The sequence below is a fragment of the Aphelocoma coerulescens genome, chromosome 1A, assembly GCF_041296385.1.
Source record: "Aphelocoma coerulescens isolate FSJ_1873_10779 chromosome 1A, UR_Acoe_1.0, whole genome shotgun sequence".
Taxonomy (NCBI): Eukaryota; Metazoa; Chordata; class Aves; order Passeriformes; family Corvidae; genus Aphelocoma; species Aphelocoma coerulescens.
Genome location: NC_091014.1, coordinates 37,301,387 through 37,318,524, shown reverse-complemented (window position 1 = coordinate 37,318,524; position 17,138 = coordinate 37,301,387). Strand labels below are relative to the sequence as shown.

The window sequence follows — 17,138 nt, the reverse complement described above, 5'->3', positions numbered from 1 at the left end:
AAAGACAACTAAAATAAAAAAGTAAACACATACAGAGTTCTTAGTTCTGGTAAGTGTTGAAAAGCAGATTTTCCAACGAGCTGGATGGGGTTATCATAAAAATGTCTGAAAAAAGAGGATAAAAAAACATTTAATGAAAAATATTTTAAAAGATTCTAAATATATTATATTGTTATACTATAAACAAATGAGTAAACTCTCTGTGATGAATCACAGACTCTGCCCCTCTGGTTGTAGCAGAGGTGAACTTCTGGGCTTTTCTCATCCTCTAATCTATATTCACCAGCTACATTTCACATTTTGAACATTCAAGTAGTCACTGTCTTCCTGTTTTAAAGCCAGAAGCTAGTCAACAAAATATTCCCTCTTCCTCACAGGTTTGCAAAGATAGAAATTCACATATGCAGAATTTTCCTATGATCTGAGACAAATTTAAGGATAGCACATGAAGAAGTCAGTACTTCCCCTATTAGGAAGAGGTTCCTTTGCCCTTTTGAAGTCATGCTGCTTTTGCTCATAGAATATTACTCGAGATGAGTCATTATTTTTCTCACACTTACTTTGCAATTTCTTAATTTGAAGTTGTCCATTAAGTGCATTTTCATGTAAGATGATTGGAATTCAGACCGGAGTCCACCAAGAACAATTTTTGCCAGCTTTTACGTGGCCAGTAATGCTAAGAGATTTAGAAGAAACCATTTGAATAAAAGGTCAAAGGCCAGAGACCACTACTTGTTTCCCTTAAACAGGGCACGCAAACTGCCATTCTTTCCATGAAGCTGGAAAGGTACGAGCTTGTATGCTTGTATGGTGCTACAAAGTGTACTCACAAGAGAAGCTATTTGACAATTAGCTGCAAATATGATACTTAGTTCCATGTTCTCTAATACAAAGAGTCATTGAAAAGATTCTTATCACTTACATTGTAATAAGTGATGGATTACCCACAAATGCACGCTCAGGTATTGACTTGATGTTATTGCTATGAAATCCCCTAAAAAAGAAAAAATCGTTCATATGGTAAGGAAAAAAAAAAGAAGAAGAAAAGCAGCAAAATTGCTGAAATTCTGCACTTTTCTAAATGAACAAAACCATTCAGATGAAGCAAACTTCAAAATGGCATTTTAAAATTCAGAGTATATGCATGTATGTATATAGATATAATGTAAATATACACATGTATATAAACTAACAATATTAATAGTTAGATATTAATAATTAAGTAGCTAACAATATATTTCCCCCTGTGCTTGTTAAACTGCAACTACTTCTTTTGCTGGATGGCCCAAGTTTATCAAGTAAATTATTTATACACCATATTGTAATGTTGATCCCTGCACAACCACCTTCTTGTTGAGATATTTTAAATGCGGACACAAACAAAATGTAGTTGTGCCTGCTGCATAGGAAGCCAAATCTTTGTCTCATCATTAATTACTGGATTTCATTCATATGAGTAGTTCTCCACTGTGAAAAACAAAAGGAACAACTAAGATTTCAAAAGAACAATGATGATTTGTGTGGGAAACTCCCATTAGTTCAGTCGGGTATGAAAAATGCTTCCCAGCTTAAATTTATGCATTGCTAAGCCTCCAATTGTTCACTGATGCAAGCACGCTTGGCCATTACTTGAACAGGTCCCACACTATTGGTTTTACTTGTTTAGGCATTGAGCTACAGAGCAAGGCTTTACATCCCTACTTGCTCTGCATGCAGTAACAAGATGCAGATGCAGACTCTAAGCAGTAACAGCATCTCATGTAGAACCAGCAAACTGACTGGTTTTGAGTGGGATTCCTTGCAAGGCAGAAAAACAAGGAAATGCCATGACTAGCTCAGAGAGCACTATCTGCTACTATCTGTGGACAAAAAGGTCACAGTTTGTGTTTTCAGCCCAGGCAGAAACTCTGAGAGAGACATGAGGTCCCATGCAGAAACACCCTTACTAAGGTGACCCTGCAATGAGCTGAGCCTCTATGGGGCTGGGCTCCCACGTGGATCTGTGGAAGACATCCCATCCTTACAAGATCAGCTCCCAGGGCCCACACAAAGCACAGAACCACATGGTCTCATGATCTGTGCTGGATTTGGGATGTCAGGTTGCAATTTCAGCCCCCAAATGTTTCTTGCACATAAGAGCTTGGGTGGAACAGTTTGATCCTTGGAGGTGAAATCCTGTGGGGGCCAACATGTAACCTCAGGCACATCAGGCACTTTGCTGGACCAAGTGTATTTGCTGCAAACTGAGTTATCCATTTGTGGCTACTGACTCCAGAGGTCATCAAAAAGGCAATCCCTTGAGGTCACTGCATTTCACATCAATTACTTTATGGCATAAACAGCAGTTGAGAACGTTTGGGCTGAGAGACTCACAGTCCCGCTGCCACTTCCAGAGCTGCATTCTGGCAACACTGGAGGCGCTGAGCAGGAGTCCACAGTGGCCAGGGGTCCCTGCTCTGGAAAAAATCTCAGGTAGCTACTTAAAATTGGTTTTTACATCAGTTTGTGATGTAGCAGGAGTACAACCGTGTCCAAGTAGAATGTGATTATTTATTTTTGTCAAAAATCTACGCTGATAGTACCACCAACTTGGTAAATAAGTCAAATGGAAAGAATTCTGAACACATGCATTGATGTATACATTATGTGTATGATGTATAAATATAATTTAATTACTTTTAATTTTTAATAATTCAACTGTTTTTCAAAATAAATTTGATTAATTTCATTTAATTGTTGATTTTCTTAATGCACACTATACCTGCGCATACAAAAGTGTTTTATTCACAACATTACAAAGAAGTGACTATACATATTGAAAAGAAATTGCTTTAATTTAATGGAGATGAGGGAGGGAAGTTAGTAAAATTTAATTAAACCTGATGGACTGGTTTAATAAGGATGCCATGCCTTCTTAGCTAGAAGACTATTGGTTTGTTTGCAAAATCTAACTGTTGTGTTTGGCACTAAAAGTGAATTAATTGTGTTTATTATTTATTGAATTCCAAAGAGGAAGTTCCTGGAAAAAACCTGCTGTACAAGGCAGTATAAAAATAAAAGTTGTCAGAACTTGAATGGTCTAAGTTGAACATGGAAAATTATTTTTTATGTATGTTGGCATGTTTATTAGTTTTTCCTAGGGTATCAGTTTTTAAGGATTGCTGATAAAATCACCAGCATTAAAAAAAAAAATCACATACTAGACAAAACATCCTTCTTCCTAATATGAGCTCTGTACTTACAGTTCTTTTAGGTTTGTTAGTGTCCTGATAGCAGTGGGGAACTCGTCCAGACCGTTGTAATTTAAATCTCTGTGTGAAAATAAATTTTATTATTTCGGTTATGCACTGCATAACAGATAACATAGCATTGTTGGCATTTGTAATGAACTACCATCTTCTATGCATTGAGTAAATACATACAGCAAAAAGACAGGAAATCCTCAAAAGCGTATGGATATTTTACAAAAACCTCTATTTTAGAGCACATTATCATTCCTATTTTTTATCAGCGTTCTATTTTTAGTCCCATTTTAGCTATTCTGTAATAAAGACAATGTATGTGAATTCAAGTACTACTAAGGGATTTTCTGTTTTATAAATCACCCAAACTTTTCATTACATTAAAGTATTAACAGGGAAAAAGTCTTTCAAAAGAATATTCAAGTACTTTGGTGAGCTGTGCTTTGCATGCCTAATACATCTCTCTATAAAGATTTCTAACTGAATTGTTAATTTTAAGACTTGTCAGTAGTCAAGAGAATACTTCTAACCACACGAATTGTAAAAAGGTAGTGACCTCTGCTTTAACAAGTGCTCATCCTGCGGCAGAAATTAGATTTTATTCTGGTAGGCTGAATGGATTATAATCCTGCTTCTGCCCTCAGCATGACATGTGTATCCTTTAGCATTTAGGAGATGGCTGAAACTAAAACTGAGGTGCCAGTTTACTGTGGTGCTCTCTGGCAATGCTTTGTGAGGAAAACAGTCTGAAAAACTGGTGCAAAAGTCTTTTTAAACAGGCAAAACCCAAGCCACAGTTTACAATAGATTGAAATTGAAATAGTATCAGGCTGAAGTAATGCAGGCAGGAAACTGCTGTCTGAACTCAACAAGGCTTTCCTTCCTGCTTGTAAATCTCTCCTGCTTATTGACAAAAAGAGATTACAGGCATGTACAGTTTGGTTTTGCCCTCCAGTGATATGTGATTTCCAGACCTACGCCTCAATGCAAACAAATGATCTTAAAGCTGGCGTCCGTCATTTACACCAAGATCTCTTCAGATTATCTTGAGACTATCTGGGAACTGGTCTATACATTATGCAATTACTGTGCTTGAGGCAAGTGCTACACTGTCCTGTTGCAGGGAAGTGGCTGCACCTACATTCATTCCCAGGTTTGTGACTGTCCTCTGTATTTTCATCTTGCTCATGCCAGGTGGCTGAGGCTGGGCTTGCAATTATTTATTCCATTGTTCTGTTTTTCTCCATTTGTGACCAAGTGCCATGTGAATATCACTTAAATAAACAAACCAAACCATTAAATTTTCCTTCTTCCTTTCCTGTCCCCCTTGCCGGTGCTACACTAAGGGACTTCCTCTCAACTCACAGACCGCTAAAAGTCCAAATTGTAAAATTGCAATTCAGTGGCAAGGGATCAATGCAATCAAAAGTGGTGATAAAAAAAACCAAGAAGCCCAAACCTTCTTGCTTCCTGATCTTAATAAAAGATGAAAGTGGGCAGTACACAGGTTTGTGGATGAGAAAGCAAATAGTCACCTTTAGACTAGCAATATCCATGTCTGAAACTATTTTTTTCTCCTAACTGCGTTAGAGTTTTTAACCTCTGTCCTGGTTGGGTAAAACATCCAAAATCTCTAGAAATGATGCAGCTGACTGCAGCAGGTGCTGGGGGAAGCACACACAAAGTTTTACTGTCCCTGTAGCATTTCTGGGGTCTGTGGGTGACTCTAGCAGACAACATCTGTATTTGACTAACTGTAGCAAAATACTTTCTGCTAACCATCAACACTGCGTTCCTGTTCGGCATTTTATGGAGAATATTTTTTGCTAGAAAACTCAAGAAATTCTGAATTGGTATAAAAAGAATTACAGCAAAAACTTGAGGAAGTTTCAGTCTTTACCAGCACTATTCTTTATCAGAGCTCTCTAAAGACAAAAACTTGTATACAACTGAAACATTTCTCTTCTCTCACTTGTAAAGCACATGCATAATTTGACTACCTAGAACTTTTGCTTTTTCCAGGTATAAAAAAATAAACCCATCTAATTTTCTAACTCTCCTCTATGATAAGAGAGTTTCTTAATGTTAAAGCTTTTCACTGTGACAATTTCCCAATCTCGCTATTAGCTTTATTGATTGAACAAGACAAATAGTACTAAACTAGGCAATCGTAAGTTCATGAATAGTCACTTCTTTTTCAATGCTCAACACAGTTGAAAACTGTCTTTCAAACAATTTATCAATTGACAATGCTTATTAAAAAGGCAAACTAATTTTATAGTCAAAAATAGGATTTACTACATAGAGTCATTGTGAACTATCACTTAGATCCTGTAGCGATTAGGCAAGCCAAACCCTGCATTTGGCTTTTGGGCTATTTTTATTCTTTCAGAATATTAATGAAAACACTCTAAAAAAGAAGAAACAAATAAGAGGTCAACTCACAATGTCTCTAGGCTGTGGAGCCCATCAAAGCATTTCTTTCCCAGGGAATAGATTCTATTGTTATGGAGATGTCTGCAGGGGAACATTAAGTACGCAGTCAGGAAAGCACACTGCACAAAGTGGACTAAAGCAAAACATTTTGATGGTTAAATCAAAAGAAACTTATTTTCAGGCATGCATCGATTATATGCAATCATGCTTTTGCAAGAGCATGTATAGAAGGCACCTCTACCACCCTCCACCCTTTCTCCCAATACCTCTCCACCCTTCGGTTTGGTTTCACAGAGGGGATCTGTTTTAAAACCACCTAGATAGTTCAAAAGTGTTATACCCTGGAGTTCCAGGCTGGGGTTTGCATAATGAGTAGACATATTCAATGATAGCTAATTAGTTAATTAACATGTCTTAAAAACCGCATGTGGGGTGTGAGGTATATATTTGGAAGATGTATATTTAGGGGGTGTTAAGGGTATGGCCCAAAAGAGCAGCCATTGAGGAGGTGGATCACACAGCAGACAGGTAAAGGAGCATTAGGTGTGCAGAATGCAGCAGAATGCAAAAAGACAAGAAGCCATAACACAAAAAGTTGTAGCTTCCCCATGACGAGTAAACTAAGTAATCTTAGAAGCACTGTAACTTGCCTTTCTTTGAAATTATAAAAGTTAGTAATGACTTCCTAAAATATTTAGCAATTGAAAGTAATTTTGTATATTTTAACCAATTCTGCCCCCTTACTCCCCATGACTCTGAGTTCTGCCCATTTTTGTCTTTTAGACTGACATGGAAAAAACACTCTGAGTAAAGCTCATTAATGTGAGTAGATTCAACTTGTAGCCACTTTAGGTCATTTAATTTAAAAAGAATGCCTTGTTCTCAGATTTTTTCCTTTTATTTTGTCCTCAAAATCCTACACCTATAGTGGAGGGAAACCAAGGGAGTAGCTTTAAGAGAAAAGAAAGGCTGTGAATGAGTGGCTGCCAGGCCCCTTCAATATTTCATTCTACTCTGAAAATATTGTTAAAGATCAGAGGCTCTCTGACTGCTCTGCAGAACCTACAGAAATCAAGTCTACCTGTCCAGCAAAGGCAGGGATTCTGACAGCAAAATAAAAATGTTCTGTGGGGTTTTCCTTCCCTAGGAAGAAACCTAATCAACTCTATTTTTAATGATTACTCTGACCTTTAATGCTTTAGTTAGCATGAAGAGTGCATCTTCAAATTCCAATTACATTTGGATCTTTAATTATGAAGATTTTAACCTGCTCCAACTGACCATGCACTTTTGCACTGTGTTGAAAATTTGCCAGACTGTATAGAGCAGCAACCCAATGAAAGTGGAACCACACACAAAGATTTTGATGAGCCAAAAAGATCAGATGTTGCAGGTCATGAGGAATGATTCAATTATTAATCATTATAAAGCCCAGAAGATTAGAAATAAGCAAGGCAGACCTCAAATAAAGAAACCTAACTGAGCAGAAGCAAGCATGGCATGAAAGAAAATTATTTTCTCCTGCATTTCTTCACTGTCCTCTTACCACTACATTTCTGGTAGGGATCTAGAGAACAATGTTCAAGACAGCCTTTGTCTTTTCCATTGTTGACATAAGCCTAGAAGGTCAATCAAATGACAAGTCCATCCATTCTTTAACTTGAATGGGTTGATACTTAATGTAAAGAGAAGGCAAAGGTTTTGCAGCACAAGTCAGCTGTTAACCCCCATTTTTGGGGCTCCGTGTAAGCAGAGACAGTGACTGTAACTGTCAATAAAGAACCCTGATGTGTGCCTGGTTCAGTGCTTACATGGGGCTAGAGTATGCTAAAACATGTTAAGTGTCTTACATAAGACTATGGTTTCTGACAGCCAGTAAACCTCAAATATATAATTCTCTCCTTAATAATGCTAACATTTTCCAAAGCATCCTGAAGTTACTTCTCCAGCCAGTCTAGATTTTTTCCACTTGGTACATTCCCAGAAGATAAAAAGCTGAAACCATGTGCTTCATAGTATACCTTCCAGATTTTGGTGCCAGCTGTGCATGTTTCAGTTAGTTGAACTGGTATGCAAACATAACCAAATACAAAACTACATATACTTTCTATGAAGGGAAATGCATATTTTTTCTACTGGATGGCATTCTTTCCACGTCCCCCAGAAAGATTTCCGTTCATTTCCTGTTTCTAATCTTCCCTCATTCAATCTTAGAGAGCACACAATTCATCCCTTCCTGTCTGTTTTACTGACCAGATAAGGTGATTTTTTAATTCCCTTGAATATTTTTTTATTAAGATGGAAAATTTTAAGCTAGATCAAAACAAGTCATTTAGCAAATGTTAGTCAAACTGTAGGAAGGTGCAATAAAATCTGTTTCTCCAAGAGGCCAAGCCCTGAAAAAAGACATTGTGTCTAAAAAGCAATCAATAAAACTTACAGAACTACCAAACTGGAGAGGTTTCCAAAGGCATAGTCTGGTATGTAATGAATTTTATTCAGTGCCAATGTCATTGCTTGAAGTGCTGGTAAACTTCTAAAAGCTTGGACGGGAATTTCTGTCAAGGAATTATCGTCTAGCCACAGGTGTCTAAGGGAGACCAAGCCATTGAAGCAGTTGGGGGGTACATAGTTGATGTGGTTGGCATCCAGACGTCTAGGAGAAAAAGAAACAGAGAAAACTGACTTCAAGAAAAGAACAGTGGCTTTGCACAATGGCTATCAGAAGTTATCACCATAAACATAACCCCAAAGGATGGACATGGGTTACCACTTCCAGTTTTCATTTCCTGGAGATTCTACATTTCCATCTTGCTTGCAGCCTCACCCCTGAGGTCTCGAATCATGTTTACATGTCTGCTTTTCAGCTGAGTCTGCACAGACACCTCTCCTTTGGGGCCATCAATTCACTGAGAGCACACACTGATAATTTTTGAGCAGTCCCTCTAAACCCTGGGTATGACTTTGTTTCCCTTCCCAACTGTTTGAATGTATGGAACAAAAAAGTGCAAGAAACTCATCCAGAGATTCTCTTTCAGAATCTATAAATCAACGAGCTGCAAGATAATTTGGATTTCTATATGCTAAACATCCATTCCAAGACCCATAAATAGAACTCACTTCTGAGTCTCTGGAAGTTCCTGCTTTACCTTTTCTTAAATATTACAGAGTTACAGAATCACAGAATAAGCTGTGTTGGAAGGGACCCACAAGGATCATTGAGTCCCACTCCTGGCCCTGCACAGGACCATTCCCAAGAGTGACCCCATGTGCCTGAGAGCATTGTCCAAACGCTTCTTGAACTCGGTCAGGCTTGCTGCAGTGAACACTTCACTGGGGAGCCTGTTCCAGTGCAAATATTTTTTATTCTAATGATTCTAATGAGAACTGAAGTTCACATTTTTTTAGTAGTGGAACATAATGTTTTTTACGTTAGAGATTAGTGTTGCCAATGTGATGTATTTGTGTTGAAAAAGAAGTTACTGAATGCACTTTAGCTGCTGCAGAGCCAACAGGGGGAGCTCAACTGCATGCTGTACCTTTGCAGAATCTGCAGGTGATGCTTTGTTCTCACACTTGGGTAAGTAAGGATTAAATCTGCTGAAACTTTTTCAGATGTGGTGCTTCAAATATAATGCCATTTATTCACTGGCTTTTGCTTTTGCTGTGTTTTGCTTTTTCATTGTGATACTTTCAGGGAAAGATTTAAGAGTGCACTTCAGATTTCTGAAACTTCGTGAAATATCCAGTTGGGGATATGGGCCCTGATACACTTTTTCTCTTTTTAATGTGTTGCAGTGACTTGTACCTTTTCCATAACATGAAAGCTGTGCTCTAAAAATTTTCATGAAATGTGTAGAGAGGAATAATCAAGTGAATGTTAAAACAGAAATAAATTTAAATAAATGTTTGAAAACACTACAGAACAAACAGCTGCACCCAGGGTACAAAGAAGTTCTGTACAACCTAAATTTGGTCTGTTTGAGAGAAATGCAATACTCTTTGTGGTGGGCATACTAATCTCTTTATTTAAAGCTGCTTCCTCATTTACAGTCATGTAAAATGTCAGGTCCATTCTATCTCCTGTTCCATGCTGGCCCTACCTACTGCATGAGAACAAATAATGACTGCTAAGGCTCCATGCCAGGCTGGCAAATAACTGAGACAAGGTCAGTTGGAACAAATTTATAAGGTTCAGTGTCAAAGCCCTTGTACAATTAAATTTTCAGTATAATAACTGACATGTCAGGCAGCAGAGACAGAGCTTCCAAAATAACTCAATGGTCTGTCAACAAATGGGTAAGGCTGGAAATGTTTAGAAATACTCATGTTGTTCCTCCCCCTTTCCCCAGGCAACAACCATGTTATGCCTGTGTTTTCAAATAAGGTATAATTTGAATGAGTAGATGAGGTTTCTTTGTGTTCAGTCAGAAGTAAATTTCTTCCCTGGGTGATGCTGGTATGTAAACTAAGAAGTTACAGTTGCCTTAGTTTGACAGTTTCACTGATTAAAGAATGGAGGCTTTATTCAAACTACATGTGTTGCAGTATTGCAGTCAACATCTTGTTCCATAGGAAGCCTGCCTGTGCAGCCCTGATGTCCCCACTGACTCCACAGGAGTTACTCACAGGATGCCTGGCTGTGTGGAGAAGCCAACAGTCACTTGTTTGTATGTGACCCTGTGGCTGAAATGGCAATATTTCTGCTGTCGTCAGGGAGACCAGGAATTTTATCTTACCAATATTTTGTAGCAAATCAAGGGACCGATTTTTTTTTTAGTAGCTGAAGTTTCCAAATATAAACCCACCACTGGCTATGTAAACAAAACACACAGAACAGAAAGAAAAATAGAACTGCTGTACTGTAAATGAAATTCTAGATAGTTGAATTATTGTTTAAATAAAGCTTGGAAGAAACAAAAAAGCTGCAATGATTTGTGCTTCAGGTTCTGTAACTGGATTACGTATCCTGCAAGTACTTATAAGAAGTACTGCCTCAAGTGCTCTTTTGTTATCTAATCTTTTTTAAATTTCCAAGCACCGTTTTCTCTCTTGCAGATATTAAAAGGTTTCAGTAGTGGTTATATTTCCTGTCATACTGCAGGTAATGCACACTGATGTATAAAACACCGATCAAAATCACCCTTTCCAGCCAATTGTTTTACATGTGTTGATCAAAGTTTTGGCACTTTCAGAACTAAACCCATTAACTCACACACATGACCCTATTTATAACTGAAAATATATATAGATAACATGTGGTGAGTTTGAAAGCTGCTATTATATTCCAGGGAGGGCTAATTTAGGGAAACAGAAATTCTTGATCTCTTCTGATAGGCGGCATGTAAATAAAGCAGCCACTATGAAATTCACCATGAGCTCACTTAAAATGTCTAAACCTTTCAAAGCAAATGCTTGAGCCGTGTGGACTGCAACCCACTAGTGCTTCCTGTAACACACTGTGAATACTGTGACCATGTGCACAAATCATGAAAAGATATTGTTTTTTATCAATTTATTATGAATGGATCTAAGTTTCATGCCAGTAGTAGGTTTCTAAGGGAATATATATGTACTTCCCCCCCCTTTTGGTATCTTCTCAAAAACAGCTACAACCTGGGTGTATCTCAAGACCAAGAAATTCCTTAATGTCTTGTTGGAGTGCCTTGCTCATTCATTCAGGTTTAAATCAAATGCTAGATATGGGATCAGGAAGGAGATTTCTCCCAGGTTGTTTTTCCCTCTGAAATAAACAGTTATTACATGGATTGCCTCATCTTGAATGGATGAGGGCCAGAATATGAAAGGTCTGGAAAGGAGGGAAGCCACAAAGATGGATAGAGAAGCCAAGGATAAAATGTTTCTTCTGATGTTGAAAGCAGGACAGGTAAAATCAAAGGCAAATGGACTGTACGTAACAGGTAGGGGAGGCAGAGAAGTGGGAGCACAGGAGGACTGATTTTAGACATGGTGGATTAAAGAAGCTGTGCACTGCTCCCTCTCTTATCACCTTCCTCTTCTGACTCAGCTCTGTCATTCAGGGAGCCTCAGTCAAGTTTCTCCACGAAGTATGGAGCACTGATGGACAGGGGTTGTGGACAGGGCCTGTCTGGGGAGGGCATAAAGGGCAGGAGAGGGTCACTTACAGCCCACCATCTTTGTTAGTGTGTGGGCACACAGACCCTCTTAAAGGTTTGTTCACAGAGGGTTAACTAAAGTCTCATTTAAGTAATGGCAAGTGACATCTAAACTAGCTCTGAAAAGTGGATGTAATGAAAATATTGCTGGCTATTGTAAGCCATGTTTTTCAAACCTGGTCTTCTAGGCAGGATATCCCCTTCAGTCCACAGGGGAAAACGCTAGGACTATTGTAAAAAGCTTAATTACAACACACCAGCCCAGCAGTTCTCACATCTCACTTTTACAGTATTGATACAAAGAATCCTGTATGGCAACAAGAAGACCAAAAAAGACAAATCACAAGTCACAGTTTAGGAGCACTTGTTTCTGTCCCAGTGCTCTGTTTAACATGAGGAGGTTTCTGCAGCCCTGGGAATTTCAATCTGTAGTGTTTCTCTTGACATCCAGATGTGCTGCTCAGGGGTTTTGTTAAACCTGCATTCAAGACGATGGATGCTAGCCCACTACATACAGACAAGAAGCCAACAGCACTGCTGGGTTTATACAAAGACTGACTCTGATACCGGGTACTTTCAATCCCCACAACTGGGAAAAACTGGGGACTAGCAGGAGTTGTTGGGTTCTCCCAGGAGTCTGGCTGCAGACTCACATCATGACCCCACAGCTAGGCAGGCATGTTTGGTGTGTCTGGGAACACTCACAGGTCCTCAGCCAACTGGCTCGGAGTGACCTCTCCTAGCCTCCCAAGAAAGGTGTCACCTGCTGGAGACAGTCCCAGGGGCATGTGATCTACCAGATGAACCCCAGGAATACATTTCCCAGTTCAGGGGAATTTGGCATGGGTCAAACGTGTGCCAAGGACCCTGCCAACAGTGCAGCTGGGCGGGCGGCCATGGCCAGAGCCCGGGAGTGCTCTGAAGCACTGCCTGCTGTGCTCGGCTGGGTGCGATCACCGCAGAGTGTCACTGCATGGCCCCCAGGACCTGACTGGAAATCTGCTGTAAAACACTGCCAAATATTGCCAAATATTGCCAAACACTCCAACAGCAGCTTCTTGGCCTCCCAGATGTGCTGTATGCTCTGGTGGGCTTCAGCCATGCAGAATGATTTCTGGCTAGCAGTTCTGAGGTTGAGAAATTTGTCTGTGTTAGAGATGAGATAAATCCCTCCTCTTTTGAGGTTACTCATAAGACAGGAAAAAGTCAGATGCCTAGTACCTTCTATTGGATGAAAGAAAACATCACCTGGTGGCCTGGAATTGCTAATCTAATAGTAGTCTCTTTGCACCCCACTTTGAGAGCAACTGGCTGGTTGAGTTAGGCACATGAAAAAAATGGTAGCAAATGCATTTTAGGGAACCTTGCACCTCTACCTTCCTCCCCTTGGTTATCAATCCAGAAAAATATCTGTGACAGAGAGGGGTGGTCTGATACTGTACTACTGCTTCATGTTTCAGTCACTCTTCTGTTGCCCAGTGCCCTGGGGCTGTAGCAGCTCAGATGGTGAAGGTGTGCAATAAAACAAGGAGACTGCAACAGCGACTTTTGAGACGTCTTTGTGTATGTGTACAGACATCTGCATGGGTACAACCAACCTCAATTTAAAATGTGGGAAACTCCTCCTCTGGGAGTTTGTGGGTACCTGCTGAGGTACCAGCTTTTTTAAGAAGGATAATACCTTCTGTAGCCTTCATTATCATGGGTGTGACATGGAAAACCACAACTAAGGTTCCTGTCTTTTCATGAAAACAATTCTCTGGAGAGAAAGTAATTTAATCAAAGTTGTTTGGTCTTTCAACTAAAAATCAGGATTATTAACAGAAGCATCAAATTGGAAAATAATTGTTCAAAGTTAACATTTCTGGGGGAAAAAGAAAAGTGGCTTTTTAATTTCAAGCCTGAACTGGACGCATTTTAGAACCATGTGCCCATTCCTTTTTAGGCCAAGCATGGAAACTTCCCTTGAAATGTCAAATATTTGGGGGAGTAGGGGGCCAATGAAAAATCCATTTGCTGACCTGTTCCAGCCAAGCAACTACTGAGGACATCTGAGATGAATTCTAGATAAAATTTAGTGTAAAACCTTGTGTCACCATCAGGTGGTCTATAAATACTGAAATACCTTATAAATAAAATTTAAGAAATCTACAAATTATGTTGAAAAATTCTAAAAAATTTAATTGATACTACTTTGCTGTTACTTGTAAAGTCCAATAAATTTGCTTAACTAGATTGAAATTTTGCAAGTTGTTAAGGGAGAAGAGATGGTTTTATTTTTTCCCTCTGTCAACTGTTTAAAGTGCTTTGGAAAATGGGCTATATTGCATTCTGCCCTGTCTTTCGCTATTAAAGTAGAAGTTCTTTAAATGTCACATGAATGAGAGCAGGTGATACAGTAAATAATGCTTGCATTTAAATGTCCTTCATGACTGGTTTGACATGGGCAGTGAGATAGATTAAGAATCCAACCTGTTCTTAATTCTGACTACTTCTGTGTGTGACAATGCAGCAGTAAGAGCTGCTTATTAACAATGATGTCTAAACAAGAAAATAAACAGGGAATGAAGTTTCATCTGTACTATTCACTGCAAAGGGTGGTGTTACAATAGTCCCAGTAAAAGAATAGCAGAAGCTTTGCTTTTCCATCTGCAATGCCAATTACCCTTTCCTCCTTTATTTAGCAATATTTGCAAATGGAGATTTGCAACTTTTCAGTGGCTAGTAATATAATATATATATTAATATGTTCAGGAAAAAACTAAAAATATTATTGGTATGTCATTGCCAGTTTTTGACCTATCCCTGATTCTTCAAAAATACTGAAATTATATGTCAATTCTGGTATATAAGGGGTGTAATTAAAAACAAGATGATTACACTAGAGAAACAAAGATACCTATTTAAACAAATACATGCATGAAATGAAAAAAGTTTGACAGAAAATAAGCTGCTCATTAAAAGTGACACTTGAAAAACAAATCAATATTCATACGTAAAAATTTTTTGAACTATACATATATATTAAAAATCACTAAAAGTTTTCTTGATTTAAACACAGAATGGAGATATTGGTGATGTGGGAAACACAAAATCCAGAGATTTCCTACTTATAGTCTGTTGTAAAGAAATACATTTGCTTAAGGTGACTAACAGGGATGAGAGCATTCGAGTGACTCTTTGAACCCTGCTGCCAAGTACTGAGTTGTGACACATCAGAGACTGTGTGTTCCTCCCTTTCAATCAAGGTATCTGCACACTCTTTTGTGCTTGACAGAAATAAATGCCATTTGAATTGTTAGGACTAGTAATCTGGATAATTTGTGCTCACACAAATTCAGAGGAAAATTATAGCCTATACAATAATACAGACACCCTTCTGCTCCAAACCACATCTCAAAATCAACATGTGCCGGTAACTTCCTTGCTCCTCCTGCCACCAAGGGAGCTAGAGTCCTATGCAAACATTGTCCAAGCTCTGGTAGCTGAACGCATTTATTAATCAAAGCAGCACATTCCTGGTTTTGACTATTGAACTACAAAGACTTTTATAAAATTGTAGAATATTTTAACATTGTTCAATGTTATTTTTTTTGCTTCAGTGACAGACAAAAATTGTCATTCATTTGTTAAGGTTTTCTCAGATTTTTCCTATCAAAGGTGAAATTCTTACATCTTTTTGGTTAACTTTTGTGCCTATTTCTCATTTTATAGTAATTATTGAGTAATATCTGCTGTCTGAAGAAGACTGATCTGTTCTAGAGGTAGGTCAAGCCTTAAGAAATTTAGGAATATTTGTCACTCAAACTTATCATACCATTCTGCATACTGGCAATAGTACAACTTGGGCAATAAAGTGGAATAAATTGTTGCTTGTTCCTGCAATACATCAGTCCATTTAACATCAATTAATGGTTCTATTAATATTGACAGCTTTACTGTAATTTTTTAGCCTGGAACTAGATAATAGCAAGAGCATATCATCCAGAAATACCCTGGATGCAAAAATTTGTGGGGAATTTGCATTATGAGTGAACATGGAATATTAGTGTGTGCATATGTATATATTGTGTATACATGCACAATTAGATATGGATACTTCCCTAAAAACAATTTTAACATAATCCTCTTCACATTGATTAAGGTATCAAGGCAGCTGCTATGGTTTGCCCCTTTGCATGAATGCCTTTCTTGAGTAAAACCACAAAAGGCAGAGATCTGAGTCCTGTCACCAGCTTTTTTTTTCCCCGCATATATGCTAACCTAAAGCAAAGGGTTAATGAGGCTTTGAGAAATCATGCCACCTGCAGACCTAAACATAATAAATAGAATAAGTTGTTATCTTATAGAAACTGCTTTTGAGAAGGCTTTTAACCTCTTAATTACACTCTTGAAAAGACTCCTGCTATTTCAAAGGCTTCAAGAAATAATTCCTATTGTAAATCAGAAACCAATGCAAAACAACCTTGTGAACAGAAAATTCCTAGACTATACGAAACAAGAAACTGAATCTGTGCACACCTTTATCTGACAGGCACAACCCCTTTTAAGCAAACAAAAGAATAATAGTTTTCTTTTTCTCAAAGAGGTCTCTTTTGCCAGTGATCAGGTGATAGTACAAACCCATATCATTCCATCTTGGGTCTGCTAGACAGCTGTCTAAAGGTTTCTACTGACCATTCCTATTCTCCCTCTGTTTTAATTCAGTCCTTTACATGGACTGCACAAACTCTGGTTTACTACTTCAACTTCTTCACCCAAGGAAAAAAAAATAGTTGCAACAAAGCCTGAGTGAGACTGTCATTTTGTTTAGAAACTGTACTGAAAATTCAACAATCTCTTTCAGAGCAACAAAGGAACTCTTGTTGGCTTGGCTTATCATGTTTTGGTCCAGAATGTGTATAGAGTGATGTGATCTGAGCAAGATTTTTTTTATTTGTTTAGTAAAAAGAAAATCTAATATAGTCACTAGATCAGCATTTTCTCATGACTTTTTCAAAGATCAAAGGAAAGAACTGTAACCTCAAAAGCATATGGCTGAGATATTTCTGTCTGTGTCTGGTCAATAAAGAAAAAAGGCACTGACCAAATAACAATTATAAGATAATTAATTCTTAGGGCTGTTTCACCTTTAGAAACCTTAACAAATGCTTTGTATATTAAGGAGGTAAATGTAGTTCAAGACAGACATAAGAACATGGGAGCTATTACAGTATAATGTGTGTCTGTGTAGTGCTAAGTTATACACAGATGACATGATTTTTCTGAAAATAAATGAATTTCATTAATTTTGGTCTTCAGATTGCGGCTGAACAAAATGTAT

At 38.2% G+C, this 17,138-nt stretch overlaps 1 protein-coding gene across 2 annotated transcripts in view; it reads right to left on the bottom strand.

The window, feature by feature from the left end:
* Positions 1-17,138, bottom strand: part of LGR5 (leucine rich repeat containing G protein-coupled receptor 5) — an 89,279-nt gene that overhangs the window by 17,774 nt on the left and 54,367 nt on the right. For both annotated transcript variants that reach the window (XM_068999047.1, XM_068999054.1), the window contains exons 5-9: positions 8,119-8,334; positions 5,688-5,759; positions 3,243-3,311; positions 923-994; positions 34-105 (exon numbers count right to left, since the gene is read on the bottom strand). In XM_068999047.1, coding sequence (XP_068855148.1) covers positions 34-105; positions 923-994; positions 3,243-3,311; positions 5,688-5,759; positions 8,119-8,334 — 501 coding nt within the window. The remainder of the gene's footprint in view (positions 1-33; positions 106-922; positions 995-3,242; positions 3,312-5,687; positions 5,760-8,118; positions 8,335-17,138) is intronic.